The sequence below is a fragment of the Eupeodes corollae genome, chromosome 3, assembly GCF_945859685.1.
Source record: "Eupeodes corollae chromosome 3, idEupCoro1.1, whole genome shotgun sequence".
Taxonomy (NCBI): domain Eukaryota; kingdom Metazoa; phylum Arthropoda; class Insecta; order Diptera; family Syrphidae; genus Eupeodes; species Eupeodes corollae.
Window position 1 is genome coordinate 80,793,486 of NC_079149.1, and position 25,684 is coordinate 80,819,169.

The window sequence follows — 25,684 nt, forward strand, 5'->3', positions numbered from 1 at the left end:
TTTTTGTAACATGAATATGATGTTGCAAAATTTTAAATGATTTAGTAAAATGTTAAAGCCTTTATTTAGCAAATTACTAAGCTTCAAAGATAATTTACCTAATTGTAAACGATTTTAACATCTACTACCTTAACTTTTATCAGTTTATTTAATCCATTTGATATCTGTACGAATAACAAGCAGTGTATAAAATGGTTCAGTCGTTGGGTAGGTTCAGACGACATAAAGGACTTGAAAGTTACCCAAGTTTCTAGTATCTGATTGGCCAGCTGGCAAAAACTTGCCTTTCAATTAAACCAACTTTAATGGAAATTTGACTGAAAAGTTAGTCAAGAAAAATCTCCCTAACTAAGTCAAGTCTACTTTTATTAAAATAGCAGTTTATCATGTTTTTTCATTCGACTGAAAGCTGAACTTTATTACTCTATGATTTTCTGCACAACTTCATTTAATGCTTTCTGTAAAAGGGTTCCTTGTCAATTTGGAATTACAATGCTAAATTTCAAATCGCTTGCCTGAGGAGTGTTTTGTAGAAAATAATTATTTTTGTACTTTTTTTACTATGAATTTAAAGTAGAGGATTACGGAGTAAAGTTCTGAATTTGAAATGCATGACATTTGAGAAGCTTACTAGTTGCCTTGGTCAAAATGTATGTTCAAAGAATGAAGTTGACTGCAAATGAAGCCCCTTTGTTGCTTGAACCCATTATTTGAGAATTCCAATTAGTAGGTCCTTTAAAGCGAATTTGCTTTGTTTATTTTCACGACCTGTCACTTTTTAGACATGTTTGGAAGCTCGTTTTTCAATAAAAGGCAATTACCAATTTACTAGTTAGCAAAACGAAAAGAAAGGTTTAAAATTTTGGTCTTCTTTAGTAAATTGTTAAATAAATATCAAACCCTTGACAATAGATTGTTTAAAATTAACCAATGTTGTCTACTTTTAAGTCATATTATATGGCATATTGATGTATATCCAATTAGCTCTGGACTTATCAGCTCTAATCAAAAGTAGGAAAACTATTAACTTCTTTTTTAGTTTAACAATTATATATGATATACAAATTTCTGCAGAAATAATTATTTAAAGAAGTTTGATTTTGGAATACAAATTTGTACACTGAAAACTAAAACAATTGAGCCCTTACTAAATATGGTATGAAATGACATCTAAAATATGCATAGATACACGCAATTTACTTACTTCTAAACATTACTCAATATTGACAATAGAAAATTTGTTATCCAATAGTTAATGTCCTTTTTTTGAAATACTCATTTTCAGCTGAATGGTCCATGTATTTTATTTTAAATGTCATCAATGAATATACTCAACTGTAAATATATTAAGGTAATTCAAGGTAAATTAAATCTTATAAATTCAAATTTTCTGATGTGTATTCAAAAAATAGGTAAATATTGTATTAACTCTAAATTAGATATTGTTGTTATTTGAATTAGAGTAAAATTAACAATTTCCACAGTTCCATAATTTTGTAATGATATTTTGATAAGTTGTTAATTTAGAAAACAAATCCAGATTTATGAAAACGAAAAAAACATTTTATTAAAACTATAGAAACACAAATTATCCTTCAATGCAGATCACAATTACACTTGAAATGACATTATGTATATATGTATATAACATAAACACATTTTCAAACATGCGCATTAAACAAAACAAAGAGACAAAATTTAAATAAATTAAGTTTCTTTTAGATGGTCTTTTTTTAAGTCCATTACTGAATGACTGTTCTTTTGAACAATTTGACAGTTTGTTTTGAGTTTTACTAACTGATTTTATTTAAAATGGCCCATTACTCTCGTTAATATCTTTTTAAGTAAGTTTCCAACTTCAATTCAGGTAGATTGATTTGGTATGTTCATTGTAGTTTTTCTTTTAATTGTGTAATTTTTTTTAAGAAGTTATTAAAATCTGTCCGATTTGTCAAATTGAAAATTTTTACATTTCTCGACGTTTCATGGTCCCTAGAGCCAAATAAAAGAATTTAAGAGAGATATCTGTGCGTGCGTGTGAATGTGTTCGTAGTATCGGGAAGTTTTTTTTTTGTCGTCCATATCTTAAGAATTAGTAGAAATATCGACTTCAAATAAATCTTTTTATGAAGATAATAATGCAAAAGGATGCAAAACGGGCTAAAAGTTGGCAAAAATGATTTTCGACTCAAATATCTTGACACATTGATAACTTCCCATTCCGTCTGTCGATTTGTCTTTGTTTAAAAGTTTGTAGGCTTTCATGTTAGGTTAAAAAAGTTGTCAGTTGAATTATATTTGCAAATTTTAAAATAATCAACAATATTTTTCATATCAAGAAACAGTTAAGTTTGAAAATCTTGTTTTGTTAAATAGATTTTTAGTCGAAAACAACTTTTCACAATTTTAGTAGCATTTCTTAAATTTTTACAAATTGAATGAATGAAATAAATTTGAGAGATATCAAGAACCGAAAATAAATTTTTACCAAATTTGCGTACTATTTTTTGTAGATTTTATATTTTTATGAAAAAAATGGACTGTTGAGTTTAAAAAAAAACTACAGAATATCGAAAACAATATTTTCTGTGAAATAAGAAAGTTTGAAGACAATATTTTTAATTTTTGTAAAGTTATTTGAGTCGAAAGTAAATTTTTACCAAGTTTTAGTATTGTTTTTTTGTTAGGTTATTAGTTTTTGTAAAAAACTGTCAATTCGATTTTTCTCAAAATTTTACTAAATGTTGAAAACAATATTTATTAAAAGATAAAGGTAGTTTAAAGCCAGTATATCAAAGTTTTAAAAAGATATTTAAGTCAAACATCAATTTTTAAAAACTTTTATTCATTTTTTTGTTTAGGTTTTTATTTTTTGTAAAAAACTGTCAATTAGATTTTTCTCAAAATTTTACTGAATGTTGATAACAATATTTTTCAAAAGATAAAAGTAGTTCCAAGCCAGTATCTCAAAGTTTTAAAAAGATATTTAAGTCAAACATCAATTTTTAAATACTTTTATTCATTTTTTGGTTAAGGTTTTTATTTTTTGTAAAAAAAACTGTCAGTTCGATTTTTTTTAAAATTGTTCTGAATGTTGAAAACAATATTTCTTATAAGTAAAAAATAAGTTCAAATCCATAATATCAAATTTTTGAAAAGATGTTTGTGTTGAAAATCAATTTTTCCAACTTTTGTTAAATTTTCTTTTAAGTTTTTATTTTTTATAAGAAAACTGTGCATTCAATTTTTCTCAAAATTTTTCCAAATGTTGAAAACAATATTTCTTATAAGATAAAATTAGTTGGAATCCATAATCACAAATTTTTGAAAAGTTGTTTGAGTCGAAAATCAATTCAATTCTACTTTCTCAAAATGTTACTGTTATCACCATGATAACAATATTTTTTAAAAGAAAGAAGTAGTTGAAAGCCATTATCTCAAATTTTTGAGAAGATTTTTGTTGTGAATAATTTTTTACCAACTTTTTTAAATTAAATTAAATTAAATATTAGTTTCAAACTAATTGCATTTTATAAAAAATACTGTTTTCGATATTCAATTAAATTTTGAAACCGACAGTAACTTTTCAAAAAAAAAACAGTACGCAAATATAAAAATTGATGTCCGATTCTCTATATCTCGTGAATAAATGAAGGTTTTGAATCTAAAATGATCTCATTTTGTGCCAAATTTTGTAAGACGTAATATAATGTTCTGCATTTGTATTTCGTTATATAACAAATAAAATATTTTATAAAATGCTAAGAAAATTTGTTAAAAATAGGTTTTCGACTTAGTATCTTGTTAACAAAAATAGATTTTGAAATCAAACTGTTATTTTACATCGATTTCGATTCAAGTATTAGGAGAACAAAGAAAGATAATCACTTCGAATTATTTATCTCACTCAAAATATTGTTATGAATATTTTGTTAAAGTTTTACGTAAGACTAATCACAAACGATGTGAGAAATTATCAGTGTGGGTCCCATCCCATCCCAACGTCCCTTCTATATGTAAAATAAACAAAAAGCATTTCCAAAACGAAATAAATTAATAGACATAACCATTTCGATTAAAATTAGTGAATATATTAAAATACAAAATAAAATGCACAACTTGACACGAACTCGTCTTATACAAAATATTTCCTGCATTTTAAGATTTAAAAATGTACTTGCAAAAATATTCGTTTTCAATAATTTAAACGCCATTTGATTTAGAAAAAATATTGTTCTTAAATGTTTATTTGAAAATCGTTAGATTTTTTTGATTAATTTTGTATAAAATGTAGTTTTTTTGGAAAACCAAAAATAAAAACAATGACATTTTGATTAGTTCTTAAGAAAACTTAAAACAAAAAAACGGAGGGTCCCTTCTGGTTCAATACAAAAATATTTGTTTATATTCTAAAACCAAACCAAACTAAGAAAACAAAAATGTTACGGCAAATTTAAAAAAAAAAATCAATCGGTTTGCTTTCGAGAAAATTTTAATTTTCAATTTTTGACGAAAAATATTGTATGGGGACCACTGTTATTTTTAGTCGTAAACATAAAATGAAAAAAAAAACTAGTGCGAATCAGCTCAAAACCTTAATTTCCAAATTTTAAGTCAATCAACCCAATGTTTTGGGCTTTACTATAGTAATGTCAAGTTTGATTAGAATTTCGAGTTCGAATGCAAGTAAAAAAGAATAGGGTGTTCTTTAAGCTGTATTGAAAGTTTCAATGATTCCTTTCTACGGTTAGATAGTTAAGAATGTCAAACGTGTTGACATTTCTGTTTAGTAAGCTTTGACAATTAATCTTGAATCGTTTAAAGCCAGATAAACTGTTGCAATTTGTGGATATTTACTTTTGCAGAGCGTTTTAGCTTTTTGAAAATTTAATGTTGGCTTCTGCAGTAAGGATTGCAGTCTTTTAAAATCTAGTTTTTACTACAATTTGTAATTTATTTATTTCATTATTTTTCACATAGAAAGTTATTGTAAGGGTCCGATTTGTCAAATTGAAAATGTTGACATTTCTCGACGTTTCAAGGTAACTATAGTCGAAATAAAAGATTTTAAGAAAGATGTATGTGTGTGTGTGTGTACATACGTCCGTACGTTCGCGACGTTTTCTTCGTCCATAGCTCAAGAACCAGTAGAGATATTGACTTCAAATAAATTTTGTCAGATAATAATACAATAAGATGCGGAAAGGGCTCTCAAGGAAATTGCGTGGGTGGTTTTTTTTTGTACTATAGCAGTTTAAAAAAAAGATGAACATTTTGGTTAACCCTAAATATCTCACGAACCAATAAGTCTGGTAAAAATTTGGGAAAAATTAAATTGACTGTTTTTTTATACAAAATAAAAACCTAAAAAAAAATACTCAAAGTTGGTAAAAATTTAATTTCGACTCAAATATCTTTTCAAAAACTTTGAGATATCGGCTTTAAACTACTTTTATCGTTTAAAAATATTGTTGTCAACATTCAGTAAAATTTTGGAAAAAATCTAATTGACACTTATTTTACAAAAAATAAAAACCTAACAAAAAAACAATACTAAAACTTGGTAAAAATTTACTTTCGACTCAAATAGTCAGAAAAGATTGTTTTCGATGTTCAGTAGTTTTTTTTTATAAAAATCCAACATTCCGTTTTTTCATAAAAAAAATAAAATCTACAAAAATAGTACGCAAAATTTGATAAAAATTGATGTTCGGTTCTTGATATCTCTCAAATTAATTTCATTCATCTAATTTGTAAAAATTTAAGAAATGTTACTTAAATTGGTAAACATTTTGTTTTGACTAAAAATCTATTTAACAAAACTAGATTTTCAAACATAACTATTTCTTTATATGAAAAATATTGTTTGTAATTTTAAATTTTTTAAGAATATTAACCTAACCCTACAAACTTGTAAGCAAGACAAATTGACAGACGGGATGGGAAGTTATAAGTGTGGGTCGCATCCCAGCCTCTTTTTCGATATTTAATGCATATGACAGAATTTATCCCAATTTATTGGCATTTATCGTTATATTTTTGCACAATTTCGACATTGCCTCTATCAAAAATACTTTGTATGACGATATAAATCATCCGTAACTTAGTTGGTTTGTCTACAAGCTAAAGCGAGTTGCTGATTTATTTGTTAATTCAATGTGTGCGTGACGTTTGCGCACAAAACTTATGAGTTCTACATATATTCTATATATTTATGTTTGTGTCAAAACAAGCCTAATATCACATCTTTTCATCGACATTAAAAATCCAACAATTTGAACAAATGGGTTTTGGTCTTTTTTTAGGTTATAGGTAGGATCATATTAAAAAAAGTCTTTTTGTTATCCCGTTTTATAAGCTATATTATTGCAAATAAGTCTCATTAAAATCCTTTATGTAGTTTGTGCATACAAACTCACAAATGCTCGTGTTTATACTATACATACATTATGTTCATGAATAATTGGATTCCGAAAATGTTTTATTTTACCATGTTTTTAAGTCGCGCCTGCCCTAATTCACCTTAACAACATAAATATATGTATATACATACCAGTAAGTTGTACAAATCCAAACATAAATGGTTGAACATTTCTTATGCGCACGGCTCATTTCCTATAATATACAAACAAATATTCAAGGGGTTCTTATACATATGCATTTGGGAGGGTGAAGTTAAGGGATGTTTTATTTTACTGATGCATTAAAACTTAACTATCCTGAACTAGTCCAATACATAGGTAGGTAGAGCCGTTCCTCCTGTCCCGACACTGAGTGAAATTTTTAACAAACCTAACAAAGGACATGCGCATTTCGGTTTTGTCAATAAATAAGTAGGTATGTTGAATTCAAACTATAGTGTTGTGACTCGCGCATGTGCGTTCGATGAAAATGCGCATAACATATTTTGTTTTCCAGACAAACGGGCAGATAGCCTTTTTTTTGGATTGTGTGCAGTTTAAACTTGAAACTCCGAAGACAGAAGAGGCGCGTTAAGAACTTAAATAAAATTAAACAATTAAACACATAATATAACATATTTAATTTAAAAAAAAAAGTGTAAACTTGCTTAAATCAAAATAAGCTGTTCTTTTAATATTGTGAAGAATTAAAGAAGCAATATACTCAGAGTTTCATCCCCTAAATAATTCATTCATTATTCTCTAAGTACTGTATTCTGTCGGTTCGATATCGATTTTTCAAATAACTTTTGTTTTAAACTAGTTTGTGTTTTACTTTCACCCTTAATTTGAAGTAAATAAACAAATCATAATGAAACGGTTCAGAGTAAAACGTAAAAATGAAAAATGGGTATCCAATAACCGAGTTTTGCTTGGCTCATCCAAAAAGGACCCGGGACGTAATCCTAATTTCGATACTGAGGAGACAAAATTGCTCATATCACTTTGGGGAGATCCCACAGTGCAAAGGACACTAATAACTACGCATAGAAAGCACACCGTCATAGCAAAGCTGACAGAGCAAATGAATGAATATGGTTATAACAGGTCAACGGAAGAAATCAACACTCGGATAAAGAACTTGAAATGCTTTTACAATCGTTTGAAAAAAGATATGGATATGGGTTCAATAAGTGGAGTAACATGGAAGCATTTCGGAGCAATGGATGAAATTATGACTCGTTCAATATTTAGTGTCAGACCAAATGAAATACCTAAACCATCTCTGAAATATCAATTGGAACAAGAACTTGAAGAGGAAAGGAAAAAACATAAGGGCGAAGGTGCAAGCGTCAAAAGAAATGAATCGTCAAATAATAATATTCAAATCCTGGAGGAAAATGCAAGTTGCTCTAGCTTGAGCTCAAAAGAAGAAAATGATGAGCCCTTAAATAATATCGAGAATGGAATGGAACACAATAATAAAACGGATGGTGCATGCAAAATTAAAGAAGAAGATTCTTTAAATTCTTGGAAACTTGAAGATGATGAACCGTTAATAATTCCAAAGGACGAGCCAATTGAAGAGGATGTACAAATTATAAACGAAAATGAAATGTAAGTAGAGAATACCTAGTAATTTTGATTTAGTCTGCCTTTAAAATTTAAATTGAATTGTGGTTTTCTAATAAAAAAGTCTTTCTGCGTAAACTATACAAACCCAACTTATTACATATGTATCTATAAAGTTAACGTTTTAAAAGTGTGTTAATCTTTAAACAGACTGTTAAATTCTGTTGATAAAAAATGTCATATTTTTAAATGAATAAAACCATAAACAGATTCGACTTTGCAATAATTTCGGAAATCGTTAGTTTTTTACAAGTATTCAAAAAACTAAATTTATTGGATACATCGAAGCAAGGACACCTTGTTTTTTATTTTTATATTTGAAAATACAATTGATGCTTAGTTTCGACGAAAAATTATTGAACAAAAATAAAATAAAAATTGTGCAATCTTCTAACTGTTGTGCTATCACAGTTAAAAAGGGTTTAACTTTAAATCGTTCTCTTTTTTCCTAACACTCGTACTGTGTTTAAACGTAAACATGTTAAGAGTTATTAACCCCTTGAGTGCCTGTAAACTAATAAAAAAAAGTACTGAACAATAAAATTTTAACAAAAATAAAAAATAAAAATACAGCTTCAATGGATTTTTTTAAAAATGGGATTCTTAAACTTTTTCATTTTGGTTGTTTCTTAAATGTTTTGAACTAAAGCAAATATTTTATGACACGACCAGTTAATAAAATGGCTGCAAAAGAAAATCCATAGAGTTCGTTGATTTTGAAAGCAATTCAGTACGACGAAATGTCTGTTAGAATTGAGAAATGGGAAAAATGTTTTCTGTATCAAAATTGAGATTTAATCCTATGGCTACGCATGATGTTCAGATTTTTAATAATAAGGCTTGTGAAAACCCTATTGTTAAGGGTTTAACAATTTAGTAGTTCGTGATAATAAACAAAGCAAATACTCTTAAACGGGCCTATTAATTAGAATTCCCAATTGTTAACATTACATGTAATATGGATTAAGCAAATTGCTAAGAGTTATAAAGTAGCCATTCCGCGATTTTAACTTTATCAAATTGTTAAAAACGTTTAAAACTAGGTAAATCATCTTTTTAGCTTAGTCTACATTGCTTAAACTTACTAAAACGTTATGCTAAATCATTTAAAATTTTGATCCATTTTTTGTAGTTTTTAACTTTTTCATCAGCCTGGAGACATTAAAACATCTAGTTTTAGTGGTTACAAGTTTTAGTGAACACTTGAAATATTAACAAATACCTAGACCCTTATTTTTCAATTTTTATAAAACAAACTTCCTGTCATAACAACTGTTGTAGTAATTTGTTTCGGACCTTACAATTTTGTATACATTATTTATTTTAATTTTTTTTGTAGACATTTTTTAAAACCCGTACGGTAAAAATATTAAAATGTATGGACAAAAATAAAGAAAAAAGAAAATAATGAAGATAATGTTGAAAATGAAAACAAGCAAAACAATACATTTTTAATACATACAACTAAAATTTTTGGACACAATAAAAAACAAACATTTAAAGTTGAATAATTTTATCGTCTGATGTTGAATTTCATTTTCTTTCATCAACTTGCTAAATGGGCGGTTGCAAAACTCAGTGCCGTTATCGGTGCGTACAATCTTGATTTTCTTGTTGCTCTGTCTTTCAACAAAAGTTTTCAATTCGACAAATCTTTGAAAAGCTTCAGACTTTGCTTTTTAAAAATAAACAAAGATTTTTCTACTAAAATCATCGACTAGTACCATGATATAACGTGCACCACCACGAGATGCAACATCAATAGGACCGCAAAGGTCAGAATAAATTAATTCCAATTTCTGTCTCGCGAGTCCCCCAACCCATACCAGCCCATTCGTCACTCACCTCCATGACCACTGATTTCGTATGACTCGACAGAATCACTATCATATAGTGATTAAAGTCCGCAAAAGTCGAACTCTGCGCGTCAGTCCTGAATCTTCAAGTCGTTCCAGATTGTTCCATGCTTCTTTCGCAGTCTTCCCAGACTGAACATGGACGATGTTTATTGATCGAGCCAGGAATTATTTTTGCTCTGACTTTCGTCACTTTCTGCGAATCCGATCCGAAGATCTTCTAGTTCGAGGTATGTTTTCACCGCAAACTTCCAGGAACCACAATTTTCTCGACCAGATTCTTCCAATAAAATTTCAATTGGTCTTCAATTTCCTTTATTTAATTAACTATATTAAGCATGGACTGGGCCATAACCTATTAAAAGTTGCTTTATATTTAAATAAGAGAATATACGCTTCAACAGTTTAAAGATTCAGAAAAGAATAACTAATTTATTTTTATAGGTAAATATGAAACAAAGAAATAAACAAAATGCTAAATTAACAACAGGTTTATTTTAACAAATAAAAAGCAATTTTTTCATAAAATAAAAAAGCCAATACAGTACTAATTTTACAACTTTGAAATGCGTTATTATTTTACGGAGCCGCTGTAGTAATCATGTCTTCTTCCAAGTAAATCATGTGTATATTATGTGAATCTCCTGTACGACCCAATACTTGGTTTGAAATTTTGTATTTTATTTAATTTCCAGTAAACCAAGTTAGAGTGTTAATGTATAGCACGTTTTATATCTTACTATGTTTAAGAGTTTACTAAAAAAAAATAACTCAAATTAATTTTAAGGAAAAGAAACGTGGTATTCATCGTTCTACTCAATTAAATTAAAAACATAATATCCACTTCCTAAATTTAACTTAGTAAAATTAAATCTTCCTTACCATTAGCAAATATTTATAAATAAATTGATGTCCTTTATTTTTGCTTTATAATTTACAGCAACCAGAGTCCGGAAAGGCATGCTCCTATCCTAAATGAATACATTCAAGCCACAAACAACACCAATTCAAGTCCAGGATCACATTTTACAAATTCGTCAAATAACCTTAATGCAAATACAAATAGCTTACCGAAAACATCGCAAGCTCCATCAACCATACCTCAGTCAATTGTTATAACAAACCCATCAAACAATGGTATTTCACAGCAAGGACTTATTTCATTGGTTCCTACTAACTTCTTGCTTCAGCAAAATAAAAAACCAGAACCTAAACAAATACAAATCCGACCACAGCCCCAACAGAGAATTATCTGCGCCCAACCAAAACCCCAAACAAATACAGGAATCGTATCATCTGCGAATAATGGAAGAATGAAAGTGTTATTTGTGAACGCATTTCAAAATGGGAATACTCCAAATGTTGCATCATCGAATAAGGAATTTTCTTTGCAAAATCCGAACTTAATAAATGCTTCGAAAACACATCAAACAGAACCTACGATCTCTATGAGCTATATGGAAAATTCAAAGCCAACATCAACGGAAGAACCAGAAGTTAATCCTAAAGATCATGGTAAGCTATGATATTCATGGTATTCATGTTTCCTATTGAAACACCTTAATTAAGATATTTTTATTCTTTATTGCTGAAATCTTTAACTTGGCTAAGAAACATATTAGCAATGTATTAAGTAGAACCTTCTAGGTCAATAAAATTATTACCTTCAGAAATTTAATAAAAATAGGGACGTATTAAGTCATGTCTTTAAAATGTTGACTCTAAAACTTCTTTGAACTTTTAGTCAACAACATTTCTAAGTAATAGCAAATAAATCTGTCAACCTTGACTATTACTATGTTTTTGCAATTAATGGGAGACGCTTTGATAATTTATGTTACTTTTCGAATCAAGCCAACCTACAAGTAGTCAACACCGATTAAATAAACGACAGAGAATGTTGATTCGGGTTTGAACGAATTCCGAAATTTTAAAAACCCGTCAAGCGGGACTGCAAACGTACTTTTAGTCAAGAAAGTTGTTTATTTTGAGTTTTAAGATCAAGCTAAACAATAAAACTTCTATATATTTTTAATATCATCTAGTTTCTTTTATTTTTCACATTGGACTTTTGAGCATCTCTACCAAACCACCCACGAAAATTATAATCAAATGTTACTCAAAGACCTTAACCTTCTCTTGACCAAGTATAAAAAGGTCATGGCAGACGAATTTTAAAGCGTGACTTTCTCTCAAATAATTTATTAATTTCTAATTGCTTGATCATTTTGTCCACCTTACATTCACATTTATTAAGACTACATTTGTTTGTTCTTTATTATTTTTACGACTTTTTAAATAAAAAGCAAAAGAATAATTTTAAAGCTTCATACGTTATTGAATTTCTTCTAAACTACATGCACGGAAAAATAAGTTGTTCAAAAATATTTTTTGTTTGTGTTATTAACATATGTATACAAAATTTCAAAAAAAAAAAATTGACATGTACCTAACCTAACTACAGTCATGGACATTATGATAGAAACACTACTTCAGATTTTAAGAATTCAAGTACTTTATTCAATAAAATCTTAAAATAAATTTTAATGTAGACTTCAATTTGTTTTTTTTTTCTGTTTTTAAAACTAGTTTAAAAAAAAAATATATTCATATATTTGAACAAAAAATTATCATATTTCCTAGTCATTCAAATAGATACAAAAATTAAACATTAAAACACCTACAACATTTCATAGCTCATAATATTTTTTGTTAGTACTTTGTTGCCCCACGCTTACTCTTAGTTACAGCTTGACACCTATTGATCATGGAGTCAACTAAGGGACCGGCCCATTATCCTGCTGTAGGATTAATTTTAAAGGCATATCCTCTTCCGCATATGAGATAATCGTGTTCTTCATAATATTAACATACGCTACTTGATCCATTTTGCCTTCAATAAGATGAATTGTTCCACGCCAGACCAGGAAAAACATCCCCAAAATTAGAATACTTCCACCTCCATGCTTTACAGTTTTGATGGTATATTTAGAATTAAGTTCACAACTATTTGGCCTTCAAACAACTTACCTGCCATCACTTCCGAACAAGTTGACCTTCGTTTCGTCAGTCCACAAAACATTTCTCCATTTTTTAACTCCTTCCGGTCCGGTCCTACTTAGATGTTCTTTTGAAAATTTTAAGCAAGATGCTATATTTTTTTTTTCTTAAAAAGTGCACTCTTCTTGCGAGAGTTTTCTGCGAACTGTTCTGAAAGAAACTCCAAGCTTTAACTCGGCAATAATGTCTTTTGAAGACTTCAAAGGATCTTTTTTTGATACACGAATTATGTCTCTATCTTCTCTGATGTTCGTTTTGGGATCGGGTAAAAATTCTGGCTTCAAAATTCTGCTTTTTTAACGAAAATTCTGCTTTTTTTCTGGTTTACAAAATTCTGGAAATTTATATTAAAAAAAAAATCTGCTAATTCTGCTTTTTTTAATAATATATTTATTAACGGAAAAGTCAATTTAACATGGTTTTTGTTTCAATTTTAACAAAAAAAATTTCGGCTATCATCAGGTGTCTGAACCACAGATTCCTGCACTATGTTGCTAGCTGGGAGAATTGTTGTTTTCGCGAGGTTATGGTGACCAGTTTGCCTTACAATTACATGTACAACACAATTTAATTTAGTCACTACTCGCCCTTTGCATTTATCTTTAATTCTATTTGAGCATGCCCAATTATAGTTTTTACATTTATTTAACTTTTCAAAATAAAACATATATCCATCCACGCACAGCTTTTCTTTTCCCTTATTAGATTTAACAAGTGAAACGTTCATTTTTGCTTTTTAATAAGAATAACACACTATCACGAAGGGATAAGAAAAGACACTAACGATTGTCTAAGACCCAGACTAAGTTAAGAGAGGAAAAATTAATTGCGTCTTATGCAAGCGAGAGGATAATTTTACAAAAAAGCGCGCGCTTTTTAACATTTTCCAAACCTTATTTTTATTATTTATTTATTAGAATTTTGAAAAACAGAATTCTGAAAAGCAGAATTTTGACAAAAGAATTTTGACCCCGGCAGAATTTTGACCCCAACCCGTTCGTTTTTCTTGGATGGCCCAATTGTTTTTTTTTAGCTCGTTGGCTTAATTGCGTTTACAACTAGCTTGAAAGATCTACCAGCTTTCTCGGCTATTTGTCTTAACGAAAACCCTTCTTTACGTAAAATTAAAATTGCACTTTTCTCTTCCATGCCCCATAATCTCTAAACTTTATATAAATTTGTATATAAAAAAGAAATCCAGATGGACGTACCGCTTAGCTTATTTAAGATTTTTAAAGATAAATACGTCTTGATTATTGAACTGTTTCTATTTTAATAACCATAACTGTACATATATTTTTTCTGAAGTCCAAACATACATAACTTTAAACTTATTCATGTTAATATTATTTTTCTAGGTTTTGAATTGCTATTCAACAAATTAATCGAAATGCAGAACGAAAACAATGAGATCCAAAGGCAACATTTGGAATTGACACGACAACGTTTAGAATTCGAAAAAACTATGGCCGACAAATTCCTCGAAGTGCTCTCTTCTTTAAAGTCTGAAACCCCCAAGGAAAGCACAAATAATATTGAAAACTCTAGAAAGAGAAGTGCGCATTCTGAAGAAGTGAACAACGAAAAGTCAATATTACCAGACATTATCGATGATTTCAATAACTATCATTTGTTGACACCAAAGGTTGAAAAAATTGACTAAATAAAGGTCCATGTTCAGATTCTGAATACCAAACAATGTGATATTTGCACGAAATGTTAAGTTTTTGTATGACTAACATACATACATTGAACTTATATGAATAAAAGAAATAAATAATTTGACATGACAGATTATAATTATTAATTAGGAACCATCGTAAATTACACGTCACCAGGGTTTAAATGAGGTATAAAAAATTCGAGATATTTCAGCTAAGAATTAGTAGTTGCAAAAAGAAATATCTGCGTATAACTTTGTATGTTAAGTAAGTAATAGGAAAATGAAAAGAAAGGTATTTATATAATTTCTAGAAAATTAAATGGAAGATTATTAACAGTCTATAACTCCATAATACAAAGTATTTATACAAATATTGTACATCCCCTCTTTCTTAATTTTTAACTTTTTTGTTTACGTTTTTATTTTTGACAAAAAAAATTACTTAATGTTATTTTATTTTTATTTTAAGGATATCCTGTATTATTTAAGTAAAGCATCTTTTTAAAATATTAATTATAATTCACTTTTTTTTTCTTAACTTTAACTTTATAATACTACTTAAATACTAGGCTTATATTTTGTAATTATACCGGGTGACGAACGCAGCACAGTGGTTTGGGTTGTATAGGAGAGCGGAAAAAGTCTGCTTAATCTGAACGGTTCAACGGATTTAAATGAAATTTGGCAATCATATTTAGATTAGTCTTATACATATTTGGTCAAAATTTGGTTGAAAAAATAATTATAAACAAAGTTATTGACATTTTTCTAAAATTTGAAGGTTTTGAGGTTTGTATGGGAGAGCGAAAAAAAGTCTGTAAAATCTGAACTATTAAGCGAATTTTTATAAAATCTAATTCACATTTTTAAGATTAGTTAGTTATACAAGTCTTGTCAAAATTTAGCCAAGAAAAAAATGTTATAAAAAAAGTTATTGACATTTTTATAAAATTAGAAGCTTTAGATGTTATATTTAAATAAAAGTTGTTTTAGTAAAATCTTGTCTTAATGGCATGGCATGTCTTAATACTTAATATTTGCGTTTCGACAATTCTGCTTGTTAAATAATACAAGAGCCTTATCCGGATCAAATTATGAGCAGAAAAGGCAATCTGATGTTGCTGCATAGTTTATCTCTTCTTGAGAAAATATATTTCTAATTTCGTCCCTCTTATACCTTTTAGCTCGATCACAGCATTCGTCAAAACTCTTTTGTGGTCTTCGCATATTAGTTTCGGGCAATACACTTTGTGTTAGTTCTACTTCGGAAACTCCTTCGAGCCAATGAGTGTATTTTTTTTTCAAAATTACTTTTTTTCTATGAACTGCGTTCCATAGACTTAAAAATTGAGCCATAAAACGTTTCTTTAATTCTGACAGCACAGTTTCTATTTGCTCAGAAATTAAGTTGGGGTATTCCCCTACAAAATATGGTACAAGATTTTGAAAATCATGACCATCAGTAATAAGTTCACTACACAACACCGAAACATGTTTGTTATTATATTTCACTTCACTTTCACTTTTTGGTTGATCAAAGAGTAAACATTTTTCTTAAACACCTTGCACAAATGCTCAATAACTCAATACTGACTGTTTTTTACATAATCTTTTATGTATATAGATTTAAGTAAGAGATTTTATTCTTATAAGCCAGGTAATTAAAAATGAAGCAAAACTTTAAAATTAACATCTTTTTTTATTTCTACCGAAAAATTAAGAAAAATAAAGGACTATCCCCAATCCTTTTCTTTATTTTGTATTAAGTTAATTCATATAATTTAAAATTTCATGAAACAATATTGTTTTTCGTAAGTTGTTTTCAATAAAATTGAGTTCAAAGTTGAAAAAAAATCCCTTTCTTCCTCTTCATACAGCTTCTGCAAAAGTCGCCTAGTCTCGTGACGTGCTTTCCTTAAGACAGTCTTGCATTAGCGGCAGTTTACAAGTAGCGATTGGTATGCCAGTACTTGCCAAACGTGATAGGATGGGCTGCACTGTACCGTTCCTTGCGAATTCATCTGCCTTACAGTTACCTGGAATTGCTCTATGGCCCGGCACCCAGCAAAGGTGAATATTAAACTGTTGTGCCATCTCCATTAGAGATGATCGACAGTTATGGACTCTTATGTCCATACGATGTAGTCTTTGTGGTTTGGAATTGATTCTAAATACCTAAGAATTACGGAGTGGCCAATGTTGTTGTTAGTCCTCTGCGTCGAAGCTATGAGGGGAAAAGCTGAGCTTGCAGTTATTTGTTTGCTAAATATGTCAAGAGGTGTTAGGTAGAGTAAGGTGTCCAGTGCCGCAGATAGGGTCGTGCGAAGCTATTCGCTTATACATAGGCAAGCTGAACGTTGGACTTTATTTAGCTTATCAACGTTTATACCTTTCGATAAAGCAGTCCACCATACTGCCACACCGTACGTTAAAATCGGTCTGATTACTGATCTGTATAGCCAATGCGTGATTCTGGGTTGTAAATCCCATTTATTACAGATAGCTTTTTTGCAAGAAAAGAGAGCTACAGTAGCTTTTCTGACTCCTTCCTGTACGTTGCGTTTCCAATTTAGTTTTTTGTCTAAGACAAGACCCACGTATGTGCAGCTGATTTGTTCTGTGCTTTAACCTGAATGTATGGAGCATATGCTGGCATACTTACTTTCTTGGTATCTTTTGGCGCTTTTTTTTAAATGAAAAAGTTTTAAAAAAACGCATTTTTTTTCCTAGTACTTAAGCTTCAGACTACTTATAGGTCTTGTACATAATCAATATTTTTATTTTTTTTAGGTAATCGAAAATAGACCAATTAAATTATTAAACCGCTAGAAAATTTATTTAAAAGAACTTCAGAAAAAAAACATCTCAAAATTTGTTGAAAATACGGTTCCCGATTTGAGTAAACTTATTTTTCAACTTTGAGGGCTTGTAAATCAGAACATACAATATATACATATGTTAAAAAATACTTTTAAATCAAACGCTCAAATTATCTAAGAGTACTTAAACAATAATTTTTAAAATGACTTTTAAAAAAAACTTTTTTCCAGCCTCGCACCAATGTGCGCCGCAGGGCCGTCAACTTTCGCTTATTAACTTACTATTTGTTCTTTTTCTCTTTTTTTCAATAAAAAGTAAAACATTAACTTCGAACCGTAAATTGAGATTGGAATTTGGAAAAACGGAATATTTTTGTGGAATGTGGTGAAGGCGGAAAATATTAATTTTGTGGATTGTAATTCTTGAGCGCTACAATCCCAAGTCATTTTCCTAGTACATAACATTTAACAATACATGTACACACATACATGCATATAATTTAAAAGTTGTGGCTTTTTTAATAAAGCATATTTTGTAATAACTAATCTCTTTTCATTCGTTTTATTGCTACACGATAGACCTCAATTGGTGACCCCGAGAAAAAAACAGAATTGTATTTGGATAGTATATTTTTTTTTATTAAAAACGCTCAACGAATAATCTGAGTGAATCGTAATTACATTTTTTTCTAATAAAACAATCAATCTGGTAAGATGTTTACTGCTTTGAGCTTATTTCACATGCCAGGTGGCGGGGTAAAAAACGAAGCAATCGGATGATCCTGCAAATTGTACAGCAACAACAGCAAGTCAAAGGAAATAACGGGTCAAATCATCAAAGATAACTTTCAAAACCCCACCTTTCTGGCACGAAAAATCTGAAATATGGAATGCTCAAATCGAATTCTTACTTTACTTACTTACTTTAGTTGGTGCTACAGCGCATTGTGCTCCTGGGCCTCAAGTAATAACTTACTCGATCTCTAGCTTGCTGCTCCAGTTTAAAATACCAAGTTGACGTGCGACAGCCTCAACTTCATCACTCCACTGGAGAAGAGGCCTGCCTCTGCTTCTTGTTCCCTCAGGCTTGGCTTTGAATACCTTACAGGCTGGAGCTTCGATGTTCATTCGCTTCACATGCCTTACCCATCTTAAGCGCTGTACACGCAGTTGTTGTTCTGCAACAACAAACTAATCAGATCAAATGTTAGTTAAACGAACTCACCAAACCCAACGGTACGTGGAGACTTTGTATGGATTATGGCTAAAACACAAACACGCTTCAGCTTCGGCTTCGCCTGACGTTTACGAGTTCAGTCATAGGAATTCAATGCATGCTGTCACAATGGAGCTTCGACCTCACGTTCCATATGACAATCGTAACATAATGTGACTCCAAACGGAAACGTCTGACAGCTCAACAGCTGTAGAAAAATGTCAACAAACAAAATATTTGCTCTTTGGAGGGAAATGTCATTCAAGCAACCTCGAAGCAAGGCCACCGTAACGCAGACGAAGCCGAAGCTGAAGCGCGTTTGTAATTCAGTCATCAATTATTGTATGAGATAGTCCATGATAGCTAGATTGTTGTTAGTTGGTAACAGAACCAAACTAAGCCGCCTCATTTTGGCTCGGCTCCATTTGAATCTGGTCAGAAAAAGTGTATTCAGAATATGTGAAGGCCTTTTTAAAGCTGGACATACAAGACCAATCGAATTGGCTATAAGTCACTGCCACTTTGACATATTAATTATTTTTATATTTTTCATTTCGAGTACAAGCAAAAAGTACAGCCTGACAAATGCTAATGGGTTTTTTAAATTGGCAGGTATACTATCATTGCGCACAAAACTTATAATTGATTTTGTGAATAATATTATTTTTTTTAATTATAAATATGATGTTCAAATGGTAGACATGTGCATTCAAGATGCCACAAGCGTCCACAGGTTTTTCTCAAAACCCACCTCTGTCTATCAACTCCTACTCTCACCTCCCCGCGGTGAACATCGGGTGCCTAGTACCTCAACTGGAGATTGGGTTCCAACCCTAGTGGAAAGTTTTTGGGGCAACAAACGAGAGAGGGTGGAGAAGTGTTTCCACTAAGGCACCTCTCCTTATCCAGGCGGCAGCGGACGAATTCTCGAGATGGAATCAACGGTGGCGCCTACAGTTCCAGTAAAGAGCCTTGCACATGAGAGCGAACAACGAATGAACGAATGGACGAACAAACGTGATTTAACGTATTTTAAAAAGTCAATTTCAAACAAAAACACATTTTAATTAAAAGAAACCAATTCACACTTATGTTAGGATAATAAAATTTGCATTTTCTTCTCTACAATAAGACAATTCTATAAAAACAATTTCGTAGTAACAAATTGTAGTGTGTTTGCTACGAACTGTCAAACTCTATTCGCGTTCCACATACCATCCACACAGCAACGAATAAATTGCCCGCGCTCAACTTAACCTCAAAATTATACTACTCTTGTTTTGTTTGTTGAAATGTGTAATTATAAATTGACAATTCGTCGCTGTCTGCGAATAGAAATAAAGCTCATGTGAAATAAAAGTCAAAATATGCGAACATCCACAGTTCGCAGTTCGTAGCGCATGTGCAAGATGCTTAAGGTTGAACTATTTAGTGAACACCTTATAGGGCTTCTTCAACATATTCGAAGCCCAGTTCTGTAAGGAGCGGTTTATCCGGCTCCCCTTCCTTGGAGTTATACGAAGGATCTGGCCCTCCAGGTTGGGGGTTGAGCCGTCGGGGTGACTTCCTGGCCACGTAAAAAATACCTTTAGTTGCGAAGCACCAACAAGCCTCGGATACGGACGGATTCACTGTTGCAGGACAACGAATTTCGAATATGTACGTGGAATGTTAGGTCCCTTAACAGACCACGTGCAGCCGAACAATTAGCGGAAGTCCTAAACTGCTGCAAGGCAGATATTACCGCCATCCATGAAGTGCGATGGGATGGACCGGGCAAAAGCAAACTAAAAGACTGCGATATCTACTACGGTGACTGCTACCGAGGACAAAGACAGCGTCTATTTGGGTGTGGATTTGTTTTTGGAACTAGACTCAGGCAAAAAGTCTTGAGTTTCAACAGTGTGAGCGAGCGCATCACGACAATCCGCATCAAGGCTAAATTCGCCAACATAAGCCTTACATGCTCGCATGCCCCAAGAGAGGAGAAAGATGAAGACACCAAAGACATAATCTTCGAGCTCTTGGACAAGACATATGAGCAGTGCCCTGGCTATTACATTAAAATTGTTTTAGGAGATTTTAATGCCAAGCTAGGAAAAGAAGACATCTTTGGTGGCATAATCGGGAGATGCAGACTGCACGACACCACCTCCGACAACGGATTCAGGCTGGTCGATTTCGCTACGGGGCAGACGTTCTAGTAGCTAGTTCGCAGTTCACGCATCTTTATATCCACAAGGGGACATGGAAATCTCCTGATCAATCAACCGTCAACCAGATTGACCACATTGAGATCGACGCACGACACTTCTCCAGTATACAAGATATCCGAACATTCCGAGGGGCCAACATTGACTCGGACCACTACCTCGTTCTAGCCAAGGTACGGCTACGGATATCCCGATCCAAGCCATAACAAGGAAGAACTGTGAGAAGATTCGACGTTAGACGGCTACAATCGCAAGAGACTGCCATGTCCTTTTCCGATCGAGTCTCTAATAACCTCTAAAGGAGTCCTATGCTGCCTGCATAAAGCATTAAAAACCAGTGGCAACATTGCCTTGCAGCCATCAGAAATGCCGCCTCTGAAGTGCTAGGTTTCACACGGCCACCACAGCGAAACCCATGGTTTGACGACGAATGCCGGCAAGCCCACGCAGCGAAACAAGAGGCATACAAAACGGCGCTGCACAAAAGGACTAGAGCTGCACGCGAGCCCTACGAGCAGAAGAGGAGAGAGGAACACCGGCTTCTTAGACGAAAAAAAAAGCATGCCCGATGAGTGGAATCTCAGCATAGTGTGCCCGATAGATACATAAGAAAAGAGACCCTCTAAACTGCGCCAACTACAGAGGCATCAGTCTCCTTAACATTGCTTATAAGAACCTCTCTGCCGTATTATGTGAACGTCTGAAGCCATTCGTCAAAAACCTGATTGGTCCTTATCAGTGTGGCTTCAGACCAGGAAAGTCCACTATCGACTAAATATTCATACTACGGCAGATCTTGGAAAAAACCCAGGAGCTTCAAATCGATACCCACCATCTCTTTAACGATTTTAAGCCGCGTATGACAGCATCTATAGGGAAGAGCTCTACCGAGCAATCTCTAGTTTTGGCATCCCTGTCAAACTTATCCGTTTGTGCAGAATGACGATGGCGAATGCACGCTGCTCTCTCAAGGTCGGAAAAGATCTTACAGATGCATTTGATGTCAAAAAAGGTTTAAGACAAGGCGATGCACTGTCATGCGGCTTCTTCAACATCGTTCTGGAAAGAATTGTGCAAAACTCAACCGTCAACACTAGAAGCACAATCTTCCAAAGAACCATCGCATTACTCGGATACAAATGATATTGACATAATTGGAAGATCAAAGCGTAATGCCAGTGGAGCGTTTTGAGCATTAAGACGGAAGCGAAGAAGATGGGTTTAGTGGTCAAGACCAAGTAAATGCTGTCATCAAAAAAGAACACTGAACGACGACGTCTTGGACAAAACGTCACCATGGACGGCTATAACTTTGAGGTAGTTAAGGGCTTTGTCTACCTAGGCACAGCTATTAACACAGACAACGACACCAGCACTGAAATCAAATGAAGAATAACTCTTGCAAATCGCTGCTTCTTTGGACTTAGAAGGCAATTGAGAAGTAAAGTTCTCTCTCGAGCATGTAAAATCACCATCTTTAAGACACACATCAATCCGGTTCTCACTTATTGCGCTGAGGCCTGGACCCTGTCAAGAAAGATGAGAGCGTCTTAGGATGCTTTGAGAGAAAAATTCTTCAGGTGATGTTTGGCCCTGTATGCGTAGATGGAGAATGGAGGAGAAGATATAACGACAAACTGTACGGGCTGTACAGCGGCCGTGACCTAGTTAACAGAATTAAAGTCCAACGGCTTAGATGGCTAGGTCATATAGATCGGATGGACATCAACGCTACAGCCCGGAAGGTCTTCGAATGCAATCCCGAGGGACGGTGCAGTAAAGGAAGACCGCGACTCAGGTGGCGCACCCAGGTGGGAGAGAACTTCAACCAACTTGGCGTGCGAAACTGCAGACCGAGCTGTCTGGAAACGCATGTTGGTTGAGGCCCAGGTCCGCCCTGGACTGTAGCGCCACCTTAAGTAAGTAAGTATTTATAAATATATTCAATTTTACATAATATCATAAAGTTCCCAAGAAGTCCTTCTCTTTTTGTGTGTGTTCGACTGCACTTTCGGAAATTAATTTTTAATTCCATCTTCTCTTCGCTCTTAAAAATGTTAAATTCTTAACCACTTATGTGAAAACATTTGGTGAATAACCCGTTTTATTCACCAGCCTAGTGTCAAAAATTTAAATGCCCTTAACGTAGCTCTAGCTTCAAAAAATATGAACCAGCAGCTCAACCCTAACTCAACCCGAATTATAATACCGCATATAACGCTTTTGTTTTCTTTCCTCATACATTGTTCATGGACGACTTTCTTTAAAACTGGAAATTTTGGCATCTCGTATGATTTATTTTTAAATACCCGCTTCTGCTTGTTATCTACCCTTCCAATGCAATACACAATCTCAAGCAAATGGTGTAACAGGAGAAGAAGAAAAATATTGTGGTAAAGTGAAAAAGTGACAGTGATTATTTTCGCTAATCATCCCTCATAATTCGATTACTTTATGCGGATTGTCGCCACCAACATATTAATTAGATAAATAATAATATAACCTCCATCGCAAACGAAATGGATGACCAACGTAGCGACAGAGTTTATGGTGGATGCGAAGGTCCTGATGCTATGTACGTGAAGTTAATATCGTCCGATGGCCATGAATTTATAGTAAAACGAGAACATGCACTTACTTCTGGAACCATCAAAGCAATGTTATCTGGTCCAGGACAATTCGCTGAAAATGAAGCAAACGAAGTTCATTTTCGCGAGATTCCGTAAGTTGAAGTTAAATCACATTTTAATTTGAGCTAGAAACTCGATGAAAAATTGTGCCATGCAATTATTAACTTCAACATAAATAAATCGAGCTTCTAAAAATATCATAACATTTATTTGTTATTAAATTAATTATTAATCTTACTTTTTATTGCTTCAGTTCCCATGTTCTACAAAAAGTTTGCATGTATTTTACTTATAAAGTAAGGTACACAAATAGTTCAACTGAAATTCCAGAGTTCCCCATAGCCCCAGAAATTGCTTTGGAACTATTGATGGCTGCTAATTTCTTAGACTGCTGAAAAAATAAAATGAATACTGTTTACACAGAAACGAGAAAAGAAAAGGTGATCATGTTAAGTGACAATGATATGAAATAAATATTTATTCTTTACGCACTTTGGAATTATTGTAATTAAATCATTTTGTATATAATTTTGCATTTTACATTATTTTATTATCCAAACCAAATAACTCCGGCTTAAAGTTCAATTATGTAGGTATATATATTTGCATAATCAACACGTAAGTATTTTGTGTACAGAAATATTAAATTCCTATTTTTTGTTTTAGTGTCGGGTGCGGTGCGGTGAGTTAAAAAATAACTTTAAACTTTCTTTAGTTTAAGTCTTTAAATTATAATTACGCCGAAGTAATTCGAAGAAAATTATATTTTTAGCTTTAAAAATGATCTTCAGTATATGAAATAATGTGACACTCAGCTAGGCTCTGCATTTCACTTTCCCTCAAATTAAAATCAAAATTTAAAAATAGTGGACAAATTTAACGTGACTAATTTGTTTTCTTTAAAAGCTGAACAAAACTGTCATTGAATTGGACTGAATAGTTCGGAAAAGACTTTAAAAGAAACGGATAAGCGGAATACTGAAAATAATGTATTAGTTTTATAGTTCATGATTATTTTAAATGGTACATTTACTATATTTACGTTATTAAAAACAAATAACCGAAAGTTTCTCAAAAGATAGTAAAGTTGAATTGTGAAATATGTTAAGGGCGGAAGTACTCAGTACTAAACAACTTGATTCTTAAAGTGAATTGTTCAAATTCACAAGAAAAACGTTACTTGATCATTCTAAACATAAGCAAATACTGAAAACGGAAGTAGAAAAGATTTAGTGTATCTAATGTAAAATTCTCTCAAATTTGGAAATAATTGTTCGACATCAAAAGCGTTGAGAAGTTTGCTCAAAATTTAAGCAACGAAAATTATAAGTAATTAATATGTTGAATTCTTCATAGAAGTTTTTTGTACATGTAATCAACTAAAATTTGGAATAAATATTCGAGATGTTAACGTTTTCTTGGTTCTAAATCTATGGAGTTTGGTCAAATCAACATAAAAAATCTTCGTTTTGAGATAAATGCGTTTCAAAGTTAAAAAAATTCCTCCAAATCCACTTTTATTAAAAAAATATTTTTTTGGATGCAATTTTGTTTCAAATAATAATATTAACACGAGTAAAATAAAAAAAGAATATTTAAGCTTGTTTGTATATTTATAGTGAAATATGTTGTTTTGCCCAAACTGGGTTACGTTCAAGAAAAAGATTATTTTGAGTTGTGTCTTTAATACCAATATTGAAATAAGATTTAAACTACGTTTTTTTTAGAAAACAAATTTATTTCACTTTAACAAAATACAATAAGTAAAAACTAAATAAAAACATTATAAAAATTCATTATTAAAAAAAGGAACGAGTAAGAAATTAAAAGTTTTTATTGATTTTTGTTTCAATATTAATCTACATCGGATGAATAGTATAAATCCGGATCTACATCCCTTTTCTGATTTCAAGGCTTTATACAAATCGTGGAAAATTGGATATTATGTCATTTTTTTTTTCTTCCAATATCGGTGGTTATATAACGTTTTCCAAATCAAATTTTGTTGAGTTTTTACCCCTTCATTTGAATTTTACAAATCGAAAAACTGTTTCTTCATGCAATGTTGTTTTGAAAAAGGGTTTTCCGGGATCTGATTTCAAATAACGCAACCATTTGATGGTTTGAAAACCAAACATTTTCCCATCTTTATCTTTATTTCGAACGACGAATCCCGCACTCGCTTTCAATAAAC

General features: G+C 31.9%; 2 protein-coding genes across 2 annotated transcripts; both read left to right on the forward strand.

Annotated features, from left to right (window-relative positions):
- The first annotated feature begins 6,943 nt into the window (after positions 1-6,943).
- On the forward strand, positions 6,944-14,739 carry LOC129950191 (putative uncharacterized protein DDB_G0282499). The gene is made up of 3 exons (XM_056062039.1): positions 6,944-8,018; positions 10,830-11,404; positions 14,308-14,739. Exons 1-3 carry the CDS (start codon positions 7,273-7,275, stop codon positions 14,610-14,612), a joined length of 1,626 nt encoding a protein of 541 aa, XP_055918014.1. The 5' UTR covers positions 6,944-7,272; the 3' UTR covers positions 14,613-14,739.
- Positions 14,740-23,194: 8,455 nt separating this feature from the next.
- Positions 23,195-24,018, forward strand: LOC129950039 (elongin-C). Its single transcript, XM_056061814.1, has 2 exons — positions 23,195-23,582; positions 23,744-24,018. Exons 1-2 carry the CDS (start codon positions 23,380-23,382, stop codon positions 23,883-23,885), a joined length of 345 nt encoding a protein of 114 aa, XP_055917789.1. The 5' UTR covers positions 23,195-23,379; the 3' UTR covers positions 23,886-24,018.
- Positions 24,019-25,684: the final 1,666 nt, after the last annotated feature.